Source organism: Nelumbo lutea, chromosome 4, assembly GCF_056320005.1.
Source record: "Nelumbo lutea isolate HS-2025 chromosome 4, American lotus-T2T, whole genome shotgun sequence".
In the NCBI taxonomy this organism is placed as follows: domain Eukaryota; kingdom Viridiplantae; phylum Streptophyta; class Magnoliopsida; order Proteales; family Nelumbonaceae; genus Nelumbo; species Nelumbo lutea.
In genome coordinates, this window is record NC_142687.1 from 71331955 (window position 1) to 71350000 (window position 18046).

General features: G+C 40.4%; 1 protein-coding gene across 1 annotated transcript in view; it reads left to right on the plus strand.

Annotated features, from left to right (window-relative positions):
• Positions 1–12280: 12280 nt before the first annotated feature.
• Positions 12281–18046, plus strand: part of LOC148861037 (uncharacterized) — a 102442-nt gene continuing 96676 nt past the window's right edge. Inside the window, exons 1-3 of the mRNA XM_088985004.1 lie at positions 12281–12343; positions 13751–14200; positions 14293–15633. Coding sequence (XP_088841130.1) covers positions 12281–12343; positions 13751–14200; positions 14293–15633 — 1854 coding nt within the window. The remainder of the gene's footprint in view (positions 12344–13750; positions 14201–14292; positions 15634–18046) is intronic.

The window sequence follows — 18046 nt, forward strand, 5'->3', positions numbered from 1 at the left end:
TCTTGACATCAGTTTTGCAAGAAAGACTGAAAATGATTCAGTGTTTAGTACTTCCAGAGGATTCTTGAGAAGGATCCAGTGTGTAGGACGCACCCTGCTGGTTCTGTTCCATTCACAGCTGTGTCATCTTCAGCAGGAATGGATCTTGGAGCATTCTTTGGGTGTGAACACCAACTTTGGGAGATACTGCTTCTCCGGATCAGGTATATTCCTCCCATTTATCTTTTGGTACAGATCTGGTTTGATTATGGTTCAAGTAGGATCCTTGAATATTGTATTCTAAATTTAGGGAATATGATTCCCAGTTGAGAGAAGGTAGGAAATTTTTGAAATTCGCCCACCCATTCCGCAACCTTTATGGCGTCCATTAGATGGATCCTACCATTCTTTCAGTGGTATAAGAGCCACAGGTTCGAATCTTGAACCAAAAGAAAATCAGATCTGACCCTGCGTAGATGGATAGAAGGTGTTCTTTCAGGATTTACGCAGATTGTTTTCTTTATTTCAAGAAACTGTTTCTTGTTAAGGGTGATTTATCTGAAATTAATTTTATTAAATCCAAAATTTATTTAGAATTGTTCTTTATTTATTTTGATTTAATGGACTGTTCGAACCTGGAGATCATAGTGCAGATTTGGCGCAAATAGTCTGCGCACCCTTTTTCTTTCTATTTCTTTATATTCGGTTTGTAAATATTTTTTTTATTTTAGACTAAATGTATAGGATTTGATCAAGAATGTAATTAATAGAAATAGGATTTCTGTTATTTTTCTTGATTAAAGAAGAAGGAAGAAGAAGGTGGCGCTGGAGATTTGCAGTTGGAGAAATCGCTTTCTGCGATTTGCAGTTTGTGAAACTGCAACCCTTGTGATTAACCTCTGTTTTGCAGGTGGTGCGAACAGTCCATAGTCTGATTTGTGATTGTTTGAAATCAAAATTATTAATTTCAGATCTTTCATGAATTAATTCTTGAATTGAAAATCAGTTTTGGATCCTCTCGGACTAGATTGGACCAAAACTGTTTGGACCGAATCCGGGGTTCGATAGGGACTGTTTTTCAGTCTGTATTTCTCACACTTGCTGTTCCAAATCTGATGTTCAATTACAAGGATTAATTCGGCCCACCTGTAAAGCCCAGTTTTAAAGGGTTAAAACTGTAAAAGGCCCATTACTGTGAGATAAGCTGTATGGGCCGAACTGCTATCTGTGATTCATCCCATACACCTAGAAGTCATTAATTGTTAATGACTTAGTTTTTAAATGGGCTATTCAATGGGCTTTACAGCAGTTAATTGATTGGATCAATTCCTCCTTTACATGTGATGTTTGGATGTTTGATGTGCTGCGACCATGGGCCATAAGTACTTGGCCCATGAAGACTCGTTAGTGGCTCTTGTGCACACCATGGCTGAATGCACATCATTGCCATGGTGTCCTTCAAGGTCATTGGATGACCCCTCTTTGCTTGATGGGCCCCACAACCCTGAAAAGGGATGCGTACGGAACCTCTAGCCGATTAAGGCCCAACAGAAATCTGACTTTATGAAAGTCAGTGGGAGCCACTCTGGTTTGACCTAAATTAAAATTAGGGCATTTTTGTTCCCTCCAACAAATATGAATGCATGTGATAGGGAGACCCATATGATGGACTCTCTAAAGGCCTTCCGTCATTAGCACAATGATGGGTCCTTCAGTAATGAGGAAACGCACCATAAAATTGGGCTATCCATTTGCTGTTGGATCTATTAGAGTGTTTCATAAGATGATAGGGGCGTCATAGACCGATGTGGGAGGGGCTTCACTAGAAAATGGGAACTTGACAGGTTTGTCGAAGCCCTCAAAATTATTACTAGTCCCACAATAAAATATTTGCAGTAAAAGTGGTTCTAGGTCGAATCCCACAGGGAGCAAATCAGTAATCTCTTAGCCAAATGGGTAAAGTAATTGTGTGGGAAAATTAAATAACTAAAATTAAAAGAATAACAAACTAAACAAACAAGAGAAAATCAGCCTTACCGAATTCTAGTTCAAGGGTTCAGGTTGAATCGATTGGCCATCGATCCTAGGTACAATTCAGCATTCTTGCAATTCAAGCATTTAACTTTAGATTTATTAGGATAGCCATAATAAACCTTGTGTTTTCCTAATTCAGTTGACCAAACCCAGCATTCTATCAACACTTATCACCAATCAACTGGGTACGATAGCGTTCCATGTTAAACAATGATAGCATTAAGATTTGTGAAAACAGTTAAACCAAAATAACAATAATTGAGATAGCTGCAATTACTGAATTTTGTTCCATCGATTCTTTTAGGTTGAACCGTGTTAAAACATTGGTCAAAGGCTGTCATGAACAATTGACCCAAAAAGATATCAACCTAATTGCTACTTGTACCATTATTCGTGACAATTACGGATCACCGAAATCATGGATAGCAGTAGGAAAATCAACATTAATTCAGTTTGTCAGACTAATTAACATTAACATCCAATAAAAAATGTGCACAAGAACCAATGAATACTTAAATTAAAAAGAAAGAAAATAAAGTAACTACAGAACCTCACAATGACACAATCGAACCTCCCCACTTGAACCAGAAAAAGAAGCTTAGCTACTCATGATCTGCGCAATCTCCATGCTCTTCTTCTCCATAGCCGAACTGCCTTCTTGCTTCTTGGTCTTCTTCATGATCTCTTGGATCTTGGAATGAGTGATTCCTAGAGCTGGTTTGCCTCCCTCTTTATATAGCCAAAGGAGAGGGCTGTTTTCCAACTCCTTCTAGGAGATCATCTTATCCTTAAAGAGTTTTGATCTTATCTTGAACTAATCCTATCCTATCTCTTATCTAATGCTCTAATCTCAATCTTTTTATCTCTCTAGGATTACATTCAAGACTTTAGATCTGATAAAACTCTCTCCTTGGAGATTACATTCGAAATTCGGACTCTTAACTCTTGAATTCGAGTTGGGCTGCTTCAAGGTACTTATGCGAGTTGGGCTTAAGTTGTGAAATGAGCCTCGCTACGAACTTGCTCCAACATTGGGCTCGTTTTCGTACTCGATGCGGGCCGAATCTGTCAAAACCCAAAACATAAAGGTTGTGGGCCTTCCTTTCATCTTTCTAATGCTTCTTGAATTGTCCAATTCGGTGTCCAGAATTGAGAGTTAGGCCCAGATTACTGACTGTCGCCGAAACTGTGCAAAATCACCCGATTTGTCCTGTTTTCTTCCAATTGCCTTCTTTATTGCCCTAAATCGAAATACAAGAGTAATGAGTCCATTTAAGTGCTAAATAAATGTAAAAGAATGAATATTAGGAGATAAAATTAGGGTTCGTTTTGGTCTCATCAAATCCCCCCACACTTAAACTTTGCCCGTCCTCGGGCAAGGCAAAAACTCAAGTAACACAAGAGAGACTAACTATTGATTTTCAATCTTTTTTTTCTCTACATGAGGCCTGGTTCATTTCATGCTTTAGTTCAGACTTGGTAACCTTTCCCTTTTCATCTCTTTCTCCCCTTTTTCTTGTCCAAGAGTGATCGCAAATCACCATTCCTCATGGTCCCAAGTTAAATCGATAGTCAAGGAGACAAGCCTTCCAGCGCTGAAACTCCTTGGATTGCACGGGTGCTCATTGCTTTTAAGAAACCAATTCAGCCAGATGCAATTACTTTCCTTTGAATCAAAACAAGGTGTGCTTATTGCCATAAGCTTGCTATGTATCACATCTTCACCACTTAGTGTGAATTCCTAGGATCTGAAGGTGAGAATGGGGTTGGGGTTCTAGGGTGAGTGCATTTTATGCTCCATCTCACCCTTGCCTTCTTTTCAAGATGTGAGTGCATTTTATGCTCCATCTCACACTTGCTTTCATTTCTAAATGTGAGTGCATTTTATGCTCCGTCTCACACTTGTTTTTTTGTTTATAGATGTGAGTGCATTTTATGCTCCATCTCACATTTGTCACGATTTTAGTTTCAAACTCCCTCTTTTTTTTTTCACAAGAATCACAGGGTTTCACCGCCTGATCCATGAATTCATTGATCGTGGTCTCTATATGCCTAACATAGCAAGTTCTAGAATAATCAACCCATGTTTGATAGATAATTATGTGAAAATCAATCAAACCCTTATGCATCTTGCCTATTGGTCGATTAAAATCATGATGTACCATATGCAGCCAAGAAAGATTCAGTTAGTCATGCTTGCATCCTATCTTATCTATTCAGCCTAAGCACATGATTCCTGATAAGTTGAAATCGTTCAAGGATAAGTTTCTAGGGAGCAGAAATTTCAAGAAGGTAAGGTATCCCAAATTTCCATCAGATTTTCGTAATCCCCCCACACTTAAGTTATACATTGTCCCCAATGTATGTGATTATGCATAAAGTAGAAGGATTTGGGGGTACTTCCCTGTTTGTCTTGTTGGGTTCCTGCTAAACACAAAAATCAAAACCAAACAAAATAACAAAATTACCTAAACACAATGGGTTGCCTCCCACAAGCGCAATTGTTTAACGTCGTTATGCTCGACGTCCTTCTTTGCTACTTTAGCTCTCGTGGTTTCAGCTTTCGGTGTGCTCCCCTTCCATCCATCATGGGCGGGTTCGAATCTGGAATAGGGGCCTTCGTATCCAATTGTGCACTCGATTCTAGCTCCTCATTCATATCTTTTTCAAAAAATTCCTGCACAGTTGGATCAATAGTATCAACCGAATGGTCTTCATTTGGGTACTTCATAGCTTCAAAAATATTAAATTTAATAGTCTCTCCGTCACATTCGACGAAGAGGGTACCCTCATCCAAATCTATTTTGGTCTTGGTCGTTTTCATAAATGGCCTGCCTAATAGAAGTGGGGCTCAACTTTCGATCGTGTCCTCCTCCACCTTCAGAATGTAAAAATCAGTTGGAAAAATTAAATCGTTAACCTGCACCATTACATTCTCAACAATCCCTTTTGGGAAGGCGTTAGAACGATTATCTAATTGGATAACAGCTTTAGTTTCCCTTAAAGGACCTAATCTCAAAGCATAGTAAATCGAGTATGGCATGACGTTGATAGATGCACCTAAGTCTAGTATGGCATACTCGATTTGCTTATTGCCAATCACACAAGGTAGGGTGAACATACCTGGATCAACATGTTTTTCTGGTAAGGTCCTCGTGATCATGGCTGAAACGTTCTCTCTAACTCTTGAGTCCTGCACCTTGTCTTCTTCTTGTCTTTTATCCACCTTCCTTGGTGAGGTAGGTTCTAGCTGCAGTTCATTCCCGCTTCTTAGCACCACTGCACTTACACTCTCCTTGGGGTTGACTACCATTTGTGATGGTAGTTTCCTGGAGCTCTGCACCTCCAACTTGCTAACGGCAGTGGCAAGTTGGCTGATTTGGTTCCCCAAATTCTGAATGCTGGCTCTTGTTTCCTGTTGAAATTGCTGAGTATTAGTAGCTAGAGCCTTAAATATTTCATCCAAAGACATACCTGAATTCGGGGGTTGGCTTTGCGCTGTGATGGGTGTTGAAAACTGGGGCTGTCGACTGAGAAATTGGGGCTGATATTTCTGCTGTCCTCCTTGGGTTCCGTAGCTTAAGTTTGGATGATCTCTCCACCCCGGACTGTAATGATTGGAGTAAGGATCATACTTTCGTTGGGGCTGGCCCGGGAATCCTCCCATGGAATTGACTTGCAGCATCGGGCCATCTTGTAATGATGGACACATGTCCGTAGGATGTCCAAGGATCGAACAGATACCACACACCCTGGCAGTTTGTAACTGTCCTACTGCGAGCTGCTTAACCAAGGCAGTTAAATCAGAAATCTGGTTTTCTAAATTTGCATGGCTTACCTCGTTAACCCTTCGAATGGTACCTTCTGTCCTTGTACCAAATTGCTGAGAATTTTTGGCCATATTGGAGATTAATTCCCTAGCCGCTTCAGGTGTCTTGTTCACTAGAGCTCCTCCACTGGCTGCATCGACCATACTTCTATCCATGGGCTGAAGTCCTTCATAGAAGTATTGGATTAACAATTGTTCAGGAATTTGGTGGTGGGGACAACTAGCAACAAGTTGCTTAAACCTTTCCCAATATTCATATAATGTCTCACCACCAAACTGCCGAACTCCACATATTTCTTTTCTTATATTTGCAGCCCGGGATGCAGGAAAAAATTTATTTAAAAATATCCTATTCATTTCATCCCATGTGCGTACTGAACCGGGAGGGAGAATATACAACCAATCCTTTGCTTTATCTCTTAAAGTAAATGGAAAGGCTATGAGTTTTACCTGGTCCTCGGTCATACCGTGGGGTTTCATGCTTGAACAGACGACATGAAATTCCTTTAGATGTTTGTGAGGGTCCTCACCTGGGAAACCATGAAACAAAGGTAATAATTGAATCAAACCAGATTTGAGTTCAAAGGCTACCTCAAGAGTGGGGTACGTGATGCATAAAGGTTGTTGATTCATAATTGGTGCAGCCAACTCCCTTAATGTCCTCTCTCTGTCAGCCATTCTTTCTACTTCTTCGAAGATGGGAAGATCACAATCTGAATTCACCTTCTTTGGTGAACGATCCTTCCTTTGCTTCGCCTCCTTTCTTAAACGACGGGTGGTCCTCTCAATTTCAGGATTGTACTCGAGTTCACCTCGTTGAGAAGCACGAGTCATAAAACAAAAGAAGTTAACAAGAGGAAGGTAATAGCTAAGAAATTAAAGTTGCTCCCCGGAAACGGTGCCAAAATTTTGACGGGTTTGTCGAAGCCCTCAAAATTATTACTAGTCCCACAATAAAATATTTGCAGTAAAAGTGGTTCTAGGTCGAATCCCACAGGGAGCAAATCAGTAATCTCTTAGCCGAATGGGTAAAGTAATTGTGTGAGAAAATTAAATAACTGAAATTAAAAGAATAACAAACTAAACAAAGAAGAGAAAATCAGTCTTACCGAATTCTGGTTCAAGGGTTCAGGTTGAATCGATTGGCCATCGATCCTAGGTACAATTCAGCATTCTTGCAATTCAAGCATTTAACTTTAGATTTATTAGGATAGCCATAATAAACCTTGTGTTTTCCTAATTTAGTTGACCAAACCCAGCATTCGATCAACACTTATCACTACTCAACTGGGTACGATAGCGTTCCATGTTAAACAATGATAGCATTAAGATTTGTGAAAACAGTTAAACCAAAATAACAATAATTGAGATAGCTACAATTACTGAATTTTGTTCCATCGATTCTTTTAGGTTGAACCATGTTAAAACATTGGTCAAAGGCTGTCATGAACAATTGACCCAAAAAGATATCAACCTAATTGCTACTTGTACCATTATTCGTGACAATTACGGATCACCGAAATCATGAATAGCAGTAGGAAAATCAACATTAATTCAGTTTGTCAGACTAATTAACATTAACATCCAAAAAAAAATGTGCACAAGAACCAATGAATACTTAAATTAAAAAGAAAGAAAATAAAGTAACTACAGAACCTCACAATGACACAATCGAACCTCCCCACTTGAACCAGAAAAAGAAGCTTAGCTACTCATGATCTGCGTAATCTCCATGCTCTTCTTCTCCATAGCCGAACTGCCTTCTTGCTTCTTGGTCTTCTTCATGATCTCTTGGATCTTAGAATGAGTGATTCGTAGAGCTGGTTTGTCCCCCTCTTTATATAGCCAAAGGAGAGGGCTGTTTTCCAACTCCTTCTAGGAGATCATCTTATCCTTAGGGAGTTTTGATCTTATCTTGAACTAATCCTATCCTATCTCTTATCTAATGCTCTAATCTCAATCTTTTTTATCTCTCTAGGATTACATTCAAGACTTTAGATCTGATAAAACTCTCTCCTTGGAGATTACATTCGAAATTCGGACTCTTAACTCTTGAATTCGAGTTGGGCTGCTTCAAGGTACTTCTGCGAGTTGGGCTTAAGTTGTGAAATGAGCCTGACTATGAACTTGCTCCAACATTGGGCTCCTTTTCGTACTCGATGCGGGCCGAATCTGTCAAAACCCAAAACATAAAGGTTGTGGGCCTTCCTTTCATCTTTCTAATGCTTCTTGAATTGTCCAATTCGGTGTCCGGAATTGAGAGGTAGGCCCAGATTACTGACTGTCGCCGAAACTGTGCAAAATCACCCGATTTGTCCTGTTTTCTTCCAATTGCCTTCTTTATTGCCCTAAATCGAAATACAAGAGTAATGAGTCCATTTAAGTGCTAAATAAATGTAAAATAATGAATATTAGGGGAGAAAATTAGGGTTCATTTTGGTCTCATCAGAACTCTTTCACGGTACCTTGGCGTAACCTGAATATGATGGGTAAGCACTCACTGGACAGAAAGGTTTACCTGAAAAACGGCTCTGAACTTTGTCTGACAGAGGTCAAAGGGAAACTCATTTGATGAGTGGATATGATCCGTCACAGAAAGGTGGTGAGGTTATGCAGCTGAAACAGTTGGCTTCACGCACCCCATGTGATTTCCCACATTTCCAGAGACATTTCGTCGTCTCCGTCACTGAGAAAGGAGGGAAATCTCAGAAATGAACAAATGGGAATGGAACATAGATTAAAAGCCATATCTATGTAGGTAACATGAATCAAACTAAGATTGTGGACTATTGATTTTGCTATTTTATCGGAAAATGGCAAACGGTCAATTTGCAAAGCTTCTAGACGATAACAAGCTAAAGGGCCCAAACTATGCCGACTGGTACAGAAATCTTATGCTGGTCCTAACTTCCGAAAAGTTAGACAAGGTAGCGAAAAATCCTGCACCGGAACGTCCGGGTGATAGGGCTTCTGAGGCCCGTAGGAGGGACTACCAAGAGTGGGAGGATAAGAACTCCCTAGCCCGCTGCTTTGTCGTTGCCTCTTTAGACAACTCAATACAGAGGCAGTTCGATCAGATCGAACTAGCCAAGGACATATTGGACAGTCTAAGAACAATGTATGAAGAGCAGAACCGTTCTACTCGACAGAAGGTCCTGAAATTGTTCATGACCGTGCAGATGACCAAAGGGCAGAAAGTTCATGACCATTGTCTTCGGATGATGGGTTACATTAACGAACTTGAAGCTCTTGGATCCGGGCTAGATCTTGGCACGCAAGTGGATGCCATCCTCAATTCTTTGCCCTCTTCCTTCAATGCGTTCATAATGAACTACAATATGAATAAGCTGAATGTCAGCATCCAGGAACTCAGCAATATGTTGCAAAGAGCCGAGGATCTACTCAAGAAGGATGAGCCTGTGGTTATGCTTGCTGAAGCTAACAAATCGGGCAAGAAAAAGAGAAAGGCAAAGAAGCCTCAGAAGAAGGCTACCAATCCTAAGAAGCAGAAGAAGAACAAGGCATCTGATGTCTGTCACTTCTGCAAGCAGACCGGCCACTGAAGGAGGAATTGTCCTGCTTACCTGGAATCTAAGAAAGGTAACATCGAAACTTGTGTCATTGAAACTAACATGTTAGTTACTTCTGTGTCCTGGTGTGTTGAATCCGGGGCTTCAACTCATGCGTGTAACTCACTGCAGGGGTTCAAAGTTAGCAGAAGGTTGAGTGAAGGTGAAGTGACATTATTCTTGGGAACAACTGCAAGTGTTGCAGCAACGGCAATAGAAACCGTAGAATTAGTTTTTAAAGAATGAATACTTGTACTTAAAGATTGTCTTTATGTACAGAACTTGAGAAGAAATTTAATTTCTGTTTGAAAACTATGTGCTGATGGATATACTGTTTATTTTAGTAATGTGATTACTGTTAAACGGAATAATAAATTCATCGCATGCGGGGAACAAGAGAACGGTCTCTATGTTCTACATCCTTCTCTGGAAACTAACTTAACTGAAACTACGTCGGTCGAAAATCCCAAGAAAAGGAATCGTGATACAGTAAGTCTGATGAGACCAAAATGAACCCTAATTTTATCCCCTAATATTCATTCTTTTACATTTATTTAGCACTTAAATGGACTCATTACTCTTGTATTTCGATTTAGGGCAATAAAGAAGGCAATTGGAAGAAAATAGGACAAATCGAGTGATTTTGCACAGTTTCGGCGACAGTCAGTAATCTGGGCCTAACTCTCAATTCCAGACACCGAATTGGATAATTCAAGAAGAATTAGAAAGATGAAAGGAAGGCCCACAACTTTTATGTTTTGGGTTTTGACAGATTCGGCCCGCATCAATTACGAAAATGAGCCCCAAGTCGGAGCAAGTTCGCAGCCAAGCCCATTTCACAACTTAAGCCCAACTCGCAGAAGTACCTTGAAGCAGCCCAACTCGAATTCAAGAGTTAAGAGTCCGAATTTCGAATGTAATCTCCAAGGAGAGAGTTTTATCAGATCTAAAGTCTTGAATATAATCCTAGAGAGATAAAAAGATTGAGATTAGAGCATTAGATAAGAGATAGGATAGGATTAGTTCAAGATAAGATCAAAACTCCCTAAGGATAAGATGATCTCTTAGAAAGAGTTGGAAAACAGCCCTCTCCTTTGGCAATATAAAGAGGGGGGCGAACTAGCTCTAAAAATCACTCATTCCAAGATCCAAGAGATCATCAAGAAGACCAAGAAGCAAGAAGGCAGTTCGGCTATGGAGAAGAAGAGCATGGAGATTGCGCAGATCATGAGTAGCTAAGCTTCTTTTTCTGGTTCAAGGGGGGAGGTTCGATTGTGTCATTGTGAGGTTCTGTAGTTACTTTGTTTTCTTTCTTTTTAATTCAAGTATTCATTGGTTCTTGTGCACATTTTTATTGGATGTTAATGTTAATTAGTCTGACAAACTGAATTAATGTTGATTTTCCTACTGCTATCCATGATTTCGGTGATCCGTAATTGTCACGAATAATGGTACAAGTAGCAATTAGGTTGATATCTTTTTGGGTCAATTGTTCGTGACAGCCTTTGACCAATGTTTTAACATGGTTCAACCTAAAAGAATCGATGGAACAAAATTCAGTAATTGCAGCTATTTCAATTATTGTTATTTTGGTTTAACTGTTTTCACAAATCTTAATGCTATCATTGTTTAACATGGAACGCTATCGTACCCAGTTGAGTAGTGATAAGTGTTGATCGAATGCTGGGTTTGGTCAACTGAATTAGGAAAACACATGGTTTATTATGGCTATCCTAATAAATCTAAGGTTAAATGCTTGAATTGCAAGAATGCTGAATTGTACCTAGGATCGATGCCAGTCGATTCAACCCAAACCGTTGAATCAGAATTCGGTAAGACTGATTTTCTCTTGTTTGTTTAGTTTGTTATTCTTTTAATTTTAGTTATTTATTTTTCCCACACAATTACTTTACCCATTCGGCTAAGAGATTATTGATTTGCTCCCTGTGGGATTCGACCTAGAACCACTTTTACTGCAAATATTTTATTGTGGGACTAGTACTAATTTTGAAGGCTTCGACAAACCCGTCAAAATTTTGGCGCCGTTGCCGGGGAGCAACTTTAATTTCTTTGCTATTACCTTCCTCTTGTTAACCTCTTTTGTTTTATGACTCGTGCTTCTCAACGAGGTGAACTCGAGTACAATCCCGAAATTGAGAGGACCACCCGTCGTTTAAGAAAGGAGGCGAAGCAAAGGAAGGATCGTTCACCAAAGAAGGTGAATTCAGATTGTGATCTTCCCATCTTCGAAGAAGTAGAAAGAATGGCTGACAGAGAGAGGACATTAAGGGAGTTGGCTGCACCAATTATGAACCAACAACCTTTATGCATCACGTACCCCACTCTTGAGGTAGCCTTTGAACTCAAATCTGGTTTGATTCAATTATTACCTCTGTTTCATGGTTTTCCAGGTGAGGACCCTCTCAAACATCTAAAGGAATTTCATGTCGTCTGTTCAAGCATGAAACCCCACGGTATGACCGAGGACCAGGTAAAACTCATAGCCTTTCCATTTACTTTAAGAGATAAAGCAAAGGATTGGTTGTATATTCTCCCTCCCGGTTCAGTACGCACATGGGATGAAATGAATAAGATATTTTTAGATAAATATTTTCCTGCATCACGGGCTGCAAATATAAGAAAAGAAATATGTGGAGTTCGGCAGTTTGGTGGTGAGACATTATATGAATATTGGGAAAGGTTTAAGCAACTTGTTGCTAGTTGTCCCCACCACCAAATTCCTGAATAATTGTTAATCCAATACTTCTATGAAGGGCTTCAGCCCATGGATAGAAGTATGGTCGATGCAGCCAGTGGAGGAGCTCTAGTGAACAAGACACCTGAAGCGGCCAGGGAATTAATCTCCAATATGGCCGAAAATTCTCAGCAATTTGGTACAAGGACAGAAGGTACCATTCGAAGGGTTAACGAGGTAAGCCATGCAAATTTAGAAAACCAGATTTCTGATTTAACTGCCTTGGTTAAGCAGCTCGCAGCAGGACAGTTACAAACTGCCAGGGTGTGTGGTATCTGTTCGATCCCTGGACATCCTACGGACATGTGTCCATCATTACAAGATGGCCCGATGCAGCAAGTCAATGCCATGGGAGGATTCCCGGGCCAGCCCCAACGAAAGTATGATCCTTACTCTAATCATTACAATCCGGGGTGGAGAGATCATCCAAACTTAAGCTACGGGACCCAAGGAAGACAGCAGAATTATCAGCCCCAATTTCTCAGTCGACAGCCCCAGTTTTCAACACCCATCACAGCGCAAAGCCAACCCCCGAATTCAGGTATGTCTTTGGATGAAATAGTTAAGGCTCTAGCTACTAATACTCAGCAATTTCAGCAGGAAACAAGATCTAGCATTCAGAATTTGGGGAACCAAATTAGCCAACTTGCCACTTCCATCAGCAAGTTGGAGGCGCAGAACTCTGGGAAATTACCCTCACAAACGGTAGTTAATCCGAAAGAGAATGCAAGTGCGGTGGTGTTGAGAAGCGAAAGAGAGTTGCAGTCCCAACCAAGTACACCATCGAAGGCAGCCAAGGAAGAGGAAGGACAAGGGTCAAATGATAGCCCCATTGAGGTAAAATCGGACCCCCCTCTCCCTAAGGTTACTAATGTTGTACCACCTTTTCATAGCAGGTTGGCAATTTCAAAGAAAGAGGAATATGAACAAGAAGTGTTAGAAACCTTCAGGAAGGTGGAGATCAACATTCCCTTGCTAGATGCAATAAAACAAATCCCTAAATATGCAAAAATTTTGAAAGAGTTATGCACTAACAAGAGGAGGCTGCGAATTGATGAAAAGGTAAGAGTAGGAGAGAACGTTTCATCCATGATCAAGAGGACCCTGCCAGAAAAGCGTGCTGATCCAGGTATGTTTACCCTACCCTGTGTGATTGGCAATAAACGAATCGAGCGTGCCATGCTGGACTTAGGTGCATCTATTAATGTCATGCCATACTCGATTTACTGTGCATTGAGACTAGGTCCTTTAAAAGAGACTAGAGTTGTTATTCAATTGGCTGATCGTTCTAATGCATACCCAGAAGGAATTGTTGAGGATGTATTAGTGCAGGTTAACGATTTGATCTTTCCAGCTGATTTTTACATCCTGAAGATGGAAGAAGACACAACCACGAGTTTAGCCCCACTTCTATTAGGTCGTCCATTCATGAGAACGGCCAAGACCAAAATAGATGTGGACGAGGGTACCCTCTCCGTCGAGTTTGATGGAGAGATTGTAAAATTTAATATTTTTGATGCAATGAAATATCCTAGTGAGTGTCATTCGATCTGCTCTATTGATACTATCGATTCGATTGTGCAGGAAGTCTTTGGAGAGGAGGACATGGTTGATGAGCTAGAATATAAGGCACAATCGGACAGGGAGGAGGAGATCGATGCATCCTATGATACTCTGGAACCTGAACAGGAGGTAAGGATTTCTGATGTTCAATCAAAGGTTTCTCACGCAAGGCTGCTGCCCTCTGTTTTGCAGGCTCCGGAGCTGGAACTAAAGGCCCTACCTGATCACCTAAAATATGCCTACTTGGGTGAAAAAGAGACACTGCCTGTGATCATTGCAAAAGGGTTGACTGAGGAGCAAGAGGAGAGGCTCATCAATGTCCTAAAGGACCATAAGGAGGCGATTGGCTGGACCCTAGCCGACATAAAAGGGGTCAGCCCCTCGATTTGCATGCATAGGATCCTTTTGGAAGATGATGCTAAACCAGTTAGAGAACCACAAAGAAAACTCAACCCGGTGATGAAAGAGGTAGTAATGAAAGAGGTGCTTAAACTGTTAGATGAAGGGATAATTATCCAATTTCAGATAGCAAATGGGTAAGTCCTATTCATGTTGTGCCTAAGAAAACTGGGATGACTTTAGTAAAAAGTAAAAATAATGAACTAATTCCCATGAGGGTACAAGGTGGCTGGCGAATGGTAATAGATTTTCGAAAACTCAACTTGGCCACTCGAAAGGACCATTTTCCCCTACCCTTCATTGATCAGATGCTAGAGAGACTGGCAGGTAAGGCTTTCTTTTGTTTTCTCGATGGATTCTCTGGGTATTATCAGATTGTTATTGCGCAGGAGGACCAAGAGAAAATGACATTCACTTGTCCATTTGGCACCTTCGCCTACAGACGAATGCCCTTTGGTTTGTGTAACGCTCTGGGCACTTTTCAAAGATGCATGATGAGCATATTTTCTGATTTTATTGAGAAATGCATTGAAGTGTTCATGGATGATTTTACTGTTTATGGTGATTTGTTTGATGATTGTTTGAATAGTTTAAGTAAAATTCTGAATAGGTGTGTGGAAACAAATCTTGTCTTAAACTATGAAAAATGTCATTTTATGGTGAAGGAGGGTATTGTGTTGGGACATGTAGTTTCAGCCAGAGGAATAGAAGTCGACAAGGCAAAATTTGATTTGATTGTGAGTTTACCTTACCCTACAAATGTTAGGGAGGTTCGTTCTTTTCTTGGACATGCAGGCTTTTATCGCAGGTTCATCAAAGATTTTTCAAAAATTGCTCTGCCATTGTCCAGGTTGCTGCAAAAAGATGCGCCTTTCGATTTTGATGATGAGTGCAAGGAAGCTTTTAACAAGCTTAAAAATTTATTAACCATTGCACCCATCATTCAACCACCCGATTGGAACTTGCCCTTTGAGATCATGACAGATGCAAGTAATTATGCAGTAGGGGCTGTTCTAGGACAGCGAATAAATGGGAAGAGCCATGTCATTCACTACGCTTCCAAAACGTTGAATGCTGCACAGAGCAATTACACAACCACTGAAAAAGAGTTATTAGCTATTGTGTTTGCTTTAGACAAATTTAGGTCATATTTGCTTGGCTCTAAAGTGATTGTTTTTTCTGACCATGCAGCTTTGAGATACCTACTAGCAAAGAAGGAGTCGAAACCGAGGCTGATAAGGTGGATACTCTTGCTCCAAGAGTTCGATCTAGAAATCAAGGATCGAAGGGGAGCTGAAAATTCGGTGGCTGATCACCTAAGTAGGTTGGTGAAAGACGAGGACTCCTCTCCCATTTGTGAGTTGTTTCCTGATGAGCAGTTGTTTCACATGAGAGGTATGACTCCATGGTATGCTGACATTGTGAATTACTTGGTCACGGGAATTTTGCCTAATAACCTTAGCAGATCCATAAAGAATAAAGTCAAGTATGAGGCAAAATATTATGTATGGGACGAACCCTATCTATGGAAATTTTGTTTTGACCAAATGATTAGGAGATGTGTCCCTGAGGAGCAGATGTCAATTCTAAAGTTTTGTCATAATTATGCTTGTGGGGGCCATTTTGGGCCAAAGAGGACTGCTCGAAAGGTCTTGGATAGTGGGCTATATTGGGCCACCCTATTTAGAGATGCCTACTTGTTTTGTAAAAACTGTGAAAGATGTCAACAAACAGGTACACTATCTCGCAGGAATGAGATGCCCCAAACCCCCATTCTTATATGTGAAATATTTGATGTTTGGGGCATTGATTTCATGGGACCCTTTCCCCCATCTTGTGGTTTTTCTTACATACTTTTTGCAGTCGATTATGTCTCAAAATGGGTGGAAGCCAAGGCCACCAAAACTGATGTTTCTAAATGTGTTGTAGGGTTTATAAAGTCTAACATTTTCAGTAGGTTTGGCATTCCTCGAGCCATCATAAGCGATCAAGGGACCCATTTTTGCAATAGAACAGTTGAAGCCTTGTTGAGAAGATATGGGGTGCATCACCGAATTGCCACTGCTTATCATCCCCAGACTAACGGGCAAGCTGAAATTTCCAATAGAGAGGTAAAGTCCATCTTGGAAAAGACCGTGAATCCAGGAAGGAAGGATTGGAACCTATGTCTAGATGATGCTCTCTGGGCATATCGGACAGCTTACAAGACCCCAATAGGTATGTCCCCTTACAGGTTAATTTTTGGCAAATCTTGCCACTTGCCGGTGGAAATTGAACATAGGGCCTATTGGGCAATCAAGCAATGCAACATGAATATGGAAGAAGCAAGGAAGGAAAGGAAGCTCCAGTTGCAAGAGCTGGAAGAGTTGAGGTTAGAGGCATACGAGAATTCAAGAATCTACAAAGAAAAGACCAAATCGTTCCATGACAATGCACTCTTAAGAAAACAACTTAAAATTGGACAAAAAGTCTTATTATATAATTCTCGACTTCAACTCATGCCAGGTAAGCTGCGTTCCAGGTGGATGGGACCGTTTACTGTGACTAATGTTTTTCCCTATGGTGCAGTAAAGATCAAAAGTCTCGACACAGGTAAGATCTTCAAGGTGAATGGACATCGATTGAAGATGTTCCATGAGGATGCAAATGTCCCCTCTACAGTAGACATCTCGTTGGACATTCCACGGTATTTATTGGATTAAGGAAAAAAAAAAAAGAGGACGTCGAGCATAACGACGTTAAACAATTGCGCTTGTGGGAGGCAACCCATTGTGTTTAGTTAATTTTGTTATTTTGTTTGGTTTTGATTTTTTTGTTTAGCAAGAACCCAACAAGACAAACAGGGAAGTACCCCCAAATCCTTCTACTTTATGCATAATCACATACATTGGGGACAATGTATAACTTAAGTGTGGGGGGATTAGGAAAATCTGATGGAAATTTGGGATACCTTACCTTCTTGAAATTTCTGCTCCCTAGAAACTTATCTTTGAACGATTTCAACTTATCAGGAATCATGTGCTTAGGCTGAATAGATAAGATAGGATGCAAGCATGACTAATTGAATCTTTCTTGGCTGCATATGGTATCTCATGATTTTAATCGATCAATAGGCAAGATGCATAAGGGTTTGATTGATTTTCACATAATTATCTGTCAAACATGGGTTGATTATTCTAGAACTTGCTATGTTAGGCATATAGAGACCACGATCAATGAATTCATGGATCAGGCGATGAAACCCTGTGATTCTTGTGATAAAAAAAAAAAAAAAAAAAAGAGGAGTTTGAAAATAAAATAGTAACTAATGTGAGATGGAGCATAAAATGCACTCACATATAGAAACAAAAAAACAAGTGTGAGACGGAGCATAAAATGAACTCACATTTAGAAATGAAAGCAAGTGTGAGATGGAGCATAAAATGCACTCACATCTTGAAAAGAAGGCAAGGGTGAGATGGAGCATAAAATGCACTCACCCTAGAACCCCAACCCCATTCTCACCTTCAGATCCTAGGAATTCACACTAAGTGGTGAAGATGTGATACATAGCAAGCTTATTGCAATAAGCACACCTTGTTTTGATTCAAAGGAAAGTAATTGCATCTGGCTGAATTGGTTTGTTAAAAGCAATGAGCACCCGTGCAGTCCAAGGAGTTTCAGCCCAGGAAGGCTTGTCTCCTTGACTATCGATTTAACTTGGGACCATGAGGAATGGTGATTTGCCATCACTCTTGGACAAGAAAAAGGGGAGAAAGAGATGAAAAGGGAAAGGTTACCAAGTCTGAACAAAAGCATGAAATGAACCAGGCCTCATGTAGAGAAAAAGAAAGATTGAAAATCAATAGTTAGTCTCTCTTGTGTTACTTGAGTTTTTGCCTTGCCCGAGGACGGGCAAAGTTTAAGTGTGGGGGGATT